Source organism: Bidens hawaiensis, unplaced genomic scaffold (genome assembly GCF_021521415.1).
Source record: "Bidens hawaiensis isolate Kalapana, Puna unplaced genomic scaffold, B.hawaiensis_p1.1 tig00009039_1, whole genome shotgun sequence".
NCBI lineage: Eukaryota > Viridiplantae > Streptophyta > Magnoliopsida > Asterales > Asteraceae > Bidens > Bidens hawaiensis.
The window spans coordinates 396,974-405,329 of NW_027491661.1; the positions used below are offsets into that span (position 1 = coordinate 396,974).

Sequence of the window (8,356 nt, forward strand, 5' to 3'; positions counted from 1 at the left end):
GCAATGTTAAAAGTATCTTTTATAAATATATATATATATATATATATATATAAAATTTGATGTGGAGTTGTAGATCGACTTCATGTATGATTTTTACGCGCTATATAGATTTACCTCTACGATGCTTACTCTGAGCGAGACCACTTCAAGAAAAGTCGAGCATAACTGAAAATCAAACCGTATAAGTTAAAATCGGGCTTGATATAATATGACCGACAAGAAAACATATGATCGTGAAAAGACTTGAAAATATAAAGATTAGTAATTTTCTTTTCTTTTTTTTTTTTTTTAATTCTTTCAAATAGTAAGGATTGCTTAATACTTTATTGGACGATGAAGACCGTTTTTTGACTAACTTAGGACAAAACGTGCGGGATTCTCAATTTAGCATTGTCAAACATGCCTTAGCTTCACCTTAAAGGCGACATTTGTAGTACATCCGACGATTTCTACATCGGACTATTTTTCTATAAATGCATAAAACAATGTCTCAGTTTTATTGCATCGTACCATTTTATAATCAATGGCATCTCCACTAAAGCTGCTCTTATTACTAACTGTCACATATTCTTTCATCTTTAGCGACACTCTAGCAGCTGATTCCAATGATCTCAAGGCAATTCTTTTTTCTAAGATAACTATATCAACATTCTTTTATACAAAAGTTATCACTTATCACAAAAATATATGTATATCTATATGTTTGGCAGACATACATTGTGTACATGGGGGACCTTCCAAAGACTCATGATCATTATTTCCTAACATCACTTCACACTAACATGCTGCAAGAAGTTACTGGCAGGTTTGTATTTTTTAAAATTTTTATGATTCCTTTATACAAAAGTGTATGTTAGTACATGTCTGCATGTCAGTTTTTATGACATCATGATTTCTAATAGCTTTGATTACATTCGAGTAGCCGGGCAGAAGATTCTTTACTTTGGAGTTACAAGAGGAGCTTTAATGGCTTCGTCGCCAAGCTAACAGAAGATGAGAAAAACCAGATGGCTGGTGAGTGAATTACTTTTAATTTTATCACGATTTTAGTTACCTATTGAACTCCAATTCTAGAAATTGAATGATCTTTAAAATTTTCTTTGATTACGATGTGGTTTAGAATTCAGCCAAGTACTTTTAAGTGTACTTTAAAGGTTCTTGTATTTTCAGACAGAAACGTTTCTTACAATTTTCACTCAACTTGCGACAAGTTTTCCACAAACTTTTGACAACAAATAAAAAATAAAATAAAAACCCTGAAATTTACCACAAGTTTCCAACAAAATAGTCACATAATAAAAGTGATGTCGCAACTTCCTCGCAAATCTAAATATTTTAAGATAAAAGGAGATTTGTCACAAGGTTGTCATACACTGGTTTAAAAAGAGTTTGAAAAAGTTGGAACATTGTCGAAAATATAGCAAAAATATAGCACAAGAAAACTTTTTGTCGTAATCATGTACAATATTCGTCGCAAGATTGTCACTGATATGATTCCCGCATCTTTTTTTACATGAATAATATTCGTCGCAAATTTGTGATCGTAGCATGCTTACGATAATTTGCGAAAAATATCGCTCTTGGTACAAGTTGATCTGGCAAACATATAGGCAAGCGCACTTGGGTGTAAGTTCACTTGGGTGTCCATGGAGTTTTCACTGAATTTGACCCATCATAATAGTTTTTTAAAAAACTCTATGGTTTGCAAGCTTGTCATCCAGACGAACTTGTTGAGTTACTGTGCAGGGGTAGCAAAGTGCATAAGGTAAAAGAACTTTTAAAGCACGCTTATAAATACTTAGTGGAATCCTAAACAACCAGCTAATTAATAAAAAAAGGTAAATAGAAAAACCATTATCAAAGGTTGCTTTTAGATAAAACTAAGAATAAATTCATAACGTTATTTATGGTAAAAGTTTTGTTCAAGAAACTTTTAAAAATTATTATTAAAATCGACTTGTGCAAGTAGAAATGGAGGGTGTGGTATCGGTATTCCCTAGTGAACGAAAGCAACTACATACAACAAGGTCATGGGACTTCATGGGCTTCCCTCAAGATGTCAAAAGAGCACCTCTTGAAAGCGACATCATCGTTGGTGTGCTAGACACTGGAGTTTGGCCTGAATCTGATAGTTTTAAGGATGACGGATTCGGTCCTCCACCAGCTAAATGGAAGGGATCATGCAATTACACCAACTTCACTTGCAACAAGTAATTAAATAGTTCCTTGCTATAATTACAGCCTTCCCTGTTACAACAACAACATTTGTGATCTTTAAAACGGTCCGAAAGCAGTCGCAAGCTATTTTGGTTGTCTCTTAGACCATGATGGATTTTGCAACTATTTTGCGACAAAACTACTACTGCGACTGGAATTTTGTTTTGGCGTTTGCAAATGTTTTATTTTTGATTTCTGTTTGCCACCAGATTTGCGCTTGTCATTCAACCATTTTTTTATTTTAAGGCTTCAAAAATAAAAGTTGCTAACAGATATTTTCATATCTAATTAGTGAGACAAAAGAAAAAAAATCATATGTATTTTCATATCTAATTAGTAAAACAAAAGAAGAGAAAATCATATTCGGTATGAAAGTTTGTGGCCATTTATTGCATTAAATATATATTTGCACTGTTTTTGCGACCAAATCAATTTTATTTACCTTTTCTTACTTTTAAAACTGAGGATTCATTTTGACTTAAACGAGTTCGTAATCAATATATGTTACCGTTTTACGACCAACTTACCTTTTATTTTATTACTTTATAAACATAGCTAATGTATTTTGGACCAAATCGCCTTCGCTAAATATAGAATTCTTTTTATGATTGGAAGTTGGAACACTATCGGTTGCTAATTTTGTGACTGTTATCAGTACTTTTGCGACCAATTTGCCTCGCTAGCTAATTTTGTAACCATTTAATTCCAGTCGCAAATTTGTGCTTCCATTTATTTTATTGCCGGTCATAAATTTCGGTTTACCAAAATTATACATAATGACAGCAAACTCATCGGAGCAAGATACTACAACGCTGAGGCAGGAGATACCCTACAAGAAGAGTTGTCAGCAAGAGACACCAAAGGCCATGGCACACACACCGCATCCACCGTTGCTGGAAGTGCAGTTAAAAACGCAAACTTGTTAGGTCTAGCAAACGGGACAGCTAGAGGCGGAGTTCCATCTGCACGCATAGCTGTGTACAAGATCTGTTTTACGGGGGGTTGTTCAGATGCTAATATCTTAGCTGCTTTTGACGATGCAATTGCTGATGGAGTTGATATCATTTCGCTTTCGGTTGGAGGTTCTTTCCCATTAGATTATTTTCAGGATTCTATCGCCATTGGCGCTTTCCATTCCATGAAAAACGGGATTCTTACATCAAATTCTGCTGGAAACAGTGGTCCTAGGCCGGGATCAATCACGAATATTTCACCTTGGTCATTATCGGTTGCTGCTAGCACAATTGATAGGAAGTTTCTAACTCAAATTGTTTTAGGCAACAATAAAACTTACGAGGTGAAAACTTATAATATTTTGACTGAGATATTCTGTTTACTATACTTAAAAATCATCGAATAAATTAGTAATAAGAGATTTTTTATAGGGAAAATTCTCCAAGTAGCCTTGTTTGACCAACACTTTTCAAAAATAACCTAGGTTTTGGAAAAATTCCTAAAATGGCCATATTATTCCGTCGGATCTGACAGAAACAAGAACTGACCCAACGGATTAGTATAGCCTATAAGATGTTGACACGTATTCAAAATTTCTGGAAGATCAGATGTTTTTTAAGCCATCTGACGGATTCATGTTCTAGGCGACGTAATAATAAACAGTCGGATCCGACGGTTCAGTTCATGCTTTCGTCAGATCCGATTGTTTAATTTATCCGTCGTACCCTAGATTTTCAATTTGGGGGTTTTGATTTTGAGTTGAGTAGAATTGAACACTATGATTGTGTTCTACGGAAAAAACTAAGAGATTTACAATAAGAATTTGCTTAATTTTGTGGAGAAATAAGAAAAATGGAGATGGATGTTGGTTATGGAGGTTTAGGGTTGAGAGATAGAAGATGAAGAATACCATCGGATCCATTATAAATTCTGTCAGATCTGAAGGTTTTTTAACGAATTATGTTGGATCGATTAACACGTTGACACGTGGCGCGATTTTAAAGGCCCACAACTTCTGTCGGACGGTGTTGAAATTCTGCCAGATTTGATGAAAAAAATTAGGCTATTTTGAGTATTTTTTTTTAAAACCATGGCTAAAATTGAAAAGTGTTGGTTAAAATATGATATTTGGGGAATTTTATGTTTCTTTATAACACGAAAGTCATAGGCCATTTTCGTGATTTTTCCTTGGTGTAATTGTATCTTGTGTAGGGACCAACAATAAACACTTTCGATGGTGCGATTCATCCAATAGTTTATGGGGCATCAGTGGCTAATACAGACAAAGGATTTACATCAAATGAATCTAGGTAAATTCATTCCCTTAATATCAACTTATAGTGACATAATTTCATCCCAAATAGTGACTTTTACAATCTTAAAGTACTTAAAAGCAATAACAAAAACTAAAGATGCCCATTAATTTAATGATCATAGATACTGCCAATCTGATTCCTTGGACCCAACTTCGGTAAAAAATACAATTGTTGTATGTGAGGATTTTAATGCAGCCGAGAATGTGTTGATGGCTGGTGCAAGCGGTGCAGTGCTTAAAGGTGAGTTCGGCTATGAAGATCTGGCCTTTGCTTACCCTCTACCAGCAACTTATTTGAGCAGCAAAGATGGTAACGCAATTCTAAGCTACATAAACTCGACAACGTAAGTCTACCATATGCATTGCTTACTTGTACTGGTATATAAGTATATTCATCGATGGACAAGTTACATAAACCAACTTTTTGTGTGTGTGTGTGTTTGATAGAACACCAAGTGCAAGCATCCTAAAGAGTCATGAACCCGTAGACAAAACAGCGCCAACTGTGGCTTCATTCTCATCAAGAGGCCCAAACCAAATCACTCCAGACATTCTAAAGGTATCACAGTTAACTAAACAAATGAGTGTCAACGATGACTGCTAATTGTTGGAAATTACAAACCAAAATCGATGAAATCCGGTAGAATAACAAAAGTTCTTAAAGTCTAGATTTTGGCGGTGTTGATGGGAACTTATTGTCAACGGATTATCCGTAGGCAATCTGTCTGTAATTGAGGATATAATTTCTGATAAGATTTTCATTAAGATTACAGATTCGTGTGTCTATTTACAACGGCCTTACCATCGGTAATAATTTTATAAAAACAGTAACACAATCTTTGTGTGGCCACTGTCCATATTTCAAACTTAAGTGTATAAACATCTTTGTAATTAAAACACCCTAGAACATTGCTTGGGTGTGGTCCGTCCGTACATTCCACCAGAATCAAGATAGTCAGTTGGTTCGCTAGTAGGTAGTCACCTTCACAAGCATTTTAAACAAAATGGTCCATCAATGGTAGTCTTTTGGTTTGTAGTTATCATTTATGGAATTATGTGTCACACAAAAGAAATTAATATACTACTTTCTGTTAAACTGAAATCTTGTTGTAGCCTGATTTAACCGCTCCGGGAGTAAACATTTTAGCCGCTTGGTCAAGAGATTCAACCATCACTGGAGAAGGGGGTGACACCCGTGTTGCTTCGTTTAATATCATCTCCGGAACATCTATGTCTTGCCCACACGCCACTGGTGTTGCTGCATATGTTAAATCATTCCATCCCACTTGGTCCCCTGCTGCCATAAAGTCGGCCCTTATGACTTCAGCTGCACCAATGAGTCCGACGAAAAACACTGACGCTGAATTTGCGTATGGTTCTGGCCATGTCGATCCATCAAAGGCCGTTGACCCAGGTCTCGTCTACGATGCTGGTGAACAAGATTTTGTGTCATTTTTATGTGGCCAAGGTTATAATGCTACCAATTTGAAAATCATCACCGGTGATGCAAGTGCTTGTTCTGCCACTACTAACGCGACTGTTTGGAACCTAAACTATCCCTCATTTGCTCTATCGGCTCAACAACCTGGAATCATTAGCCGAACCTTTAACCGAACGGTCACTAACGTAGGGGTGTCCACTTCTACATACCAGGCTAATGTGGTTGCACCATCGGGGCTGATGGTTAAGGTTAACCCGAGCAGTCTTGTGTTCAAAGCAGTGGGGGAGAAGCAATCTTTTGTGGTGACTGTGGGTGCAACAATTGGTTCAACGGCGTTATCGGGTTCATTGGTGTGGACTGATGGAGTTCACAATGTTACTAGCCCGATTGTTGCGTTTCTTTCTCAAAACAATGTTGCTTAATTGCTTTCTTTGTTATATAACTAGCTTCATATGACATAGTGTCAACAGTTCAATAAACAGCATATTATTGTATGTTTTCTTTGTTATGTAACTATCTTCATATGTTTCTTTATACTGAAGGACCAAAATTATAAAAATGGATCATTGTGTAGCTTTTTTTTTTTTTTAACTATTGTTTTCCTATTTTTAGTAATTGTCTTCTCTTATATGTTCATGACATGCAATTGGTATATTGTCAGTGACATCCATTTTCGTTTAGTTGATGAACCATTCCAATGCGATACGATGGTAATAGATGTTGATGAATTTTTTTTCCCACACTCCATGTTAAAGGTTAACAAATCATGAATCTTAGTGTGGTAAAATAAATAATTTATTTAAATAACAACTTTATACGGTAACCAAGTTTAGTATAAAAATACAAATGAATCATTGGTTATGATATTTTCTAGTAAAGTTGATGCTTAGCCAAATATACCAAACTATTTCAACTAGTAACTAAATTATTTTTAACGAACACCTATAGGTTACCATACGGATTACCATGCGAACATCCGCGGAAGGAATCCGCAAACAATACAAGGGACTCATTACACGTATGATCCCCATGTGATAAGGAAGAGCAGTTGTAACAAACTATTTCTAGAAGATTCCTCTAAATACCTCCTGATAGCGACATCAGCCAATGGAAAGATGATACTTGGACACGTAATGGCCACCCCACGACGTGCACAGATAATGGCTATCCCATAAACAGGTCCAGGCTGTTACATCCAATAAAGGCTCGACACGTGTCCATTTAGGTAGAGAGGGAATAAATCGACAGTGACAACTTCACCAATCACCTTTCCCCACCTTCGGCTATAAATACGAAGATCATCTCTTCAAGGTATTCATTCACACGCTCAAGCCTCAAGCAATTACATACTGTATCTTACTTTATTCCGACCAGAGTACGATACTTATTCTCACGCCGAAGGGTGGTTACGGGAAGACCCCCCACTCTGTCTTTCCTGTAACGAGACTCAACGGTGTTCTGTTTTGCAGGCACTAGCTTGGATCTATCCTCATAGCGCTTCAGTATATTCACATTTGAGGAAATATCGGATCGGACTATCCAGTTCGACTTCGTGTTTCTTCAGGTTATAATCTAATTAAAATCTACACGTATGCGATTTTAACTATATATGCTCATCCCCAAAGGCAAGACCAGCCAAGATGGGTTAAATTTAATTAAAATTTTAGTATACAATATATATATATATATAAGTAAATATGTTATATGTTTCTTTTAATGGTCAGGATTGTTTAATAGTTTTGGATAATGGAGACCGTGTTGTATTTTGACTAAATTTGACACTTGAGATAAAAGAGTATTTGCCTGTGCGGGATTCTCAATGTAACATTGTTAGGGTGCGTTTGGTTCGTGGATTCTAATGGAATTGGAATTGGAATTTGAATGGGAAATGGAATTTGAATGGGAAATTGATGAATTCCATTGAAAATCCTTATCTTGTTTGGTTATACATTTGTTAAAGGAATTGGAATGTAAAGAAACCTAAAAAGACAAAATTACCCTTTCAAACTATCAAATATAACCAATCCTGCCCATTTGATTTGAATATCAGACTCCCTCTTTTTCTTTGAAGCTACAGACCACCACCGCCGGTCACAATCGACACCACCACCACTGCTCCTCTGTTACTCACCATCGTCGGTCGGCACCGTCAACTACCATCTCCGACCACCGCTAGCAATCAAAACTGTCGAAAAAAAAGGGATGCGTTGATTTAAACATGGCCGGAAAAGGTGGGTCTAGATCCGGCCGGAAAACGCACGCTTACATCTATCCGGAAAACGCGTTGATTAACCGTTGTTTCCGGCTCAGAAAAACATGATTCAAACCTCGCCGGAATTGCATTGGTGATGGCCGGAAAAAATGGTGGTGCCGGAATAAAATGTTGGTGGCCGGAAAAAATGGTGGTGGTAGTTGATGAATATGTTGGT

At 36.5% G+C, this 8,356-nt stretch overlaps 1 protein-coding gene across 1 annotated transcript; it reads left to right on the forward strand.

Moving 5' to 3' along the window:
• Positions 1–448: 448 nt before the first annotated feature.
• Positions 449–6,349, forward strand: LOC143530867 (cucumisin-like). Its single transcript, XM_077026291.1, has 9 exons — positions 449–616; positions 711–805; positions 923–1,014; positions 1,970–2,210; positions 3,001–3,514; positions 4,384–4,481; positions 4,609–4,830; positions 4,934–5,045; positions 5,600–6,349. The coding sequence occupies exons 1-9, from the start codon at positions 524–526 to the stop codon at positions 6,347–6,349; spliced, it is 2,217 nt and encodes a 738-aa protein (XP_076882406.1). The 5' UTR covers positions 449–523.
• Positions 6,350–8,356: the final 2,007 nt, after the last annotated feature.

Coding starts and splice junctions, on each gene's coding strand:
- LOC143530867 (XM_077026291.1), top strand. CDS start 524: ATGGCATCTCCACTAAAGCTGCTCTTATTACTAACTGTCACATATTCT. Junction 4,482..4,608: donor TTTACATCAAATGAATCTAG/GTAAATTCATTC, acceptor TAATGATCATAG/ATACTGCCAATCTGATTCCT. Junction 5,046..5,599: donor TCACTCCAGACATTCTAAAG/GTATCACAGTTA, acceptor ATCTTGTTGTAG/CCTGATTTAACCGCTCCGGG.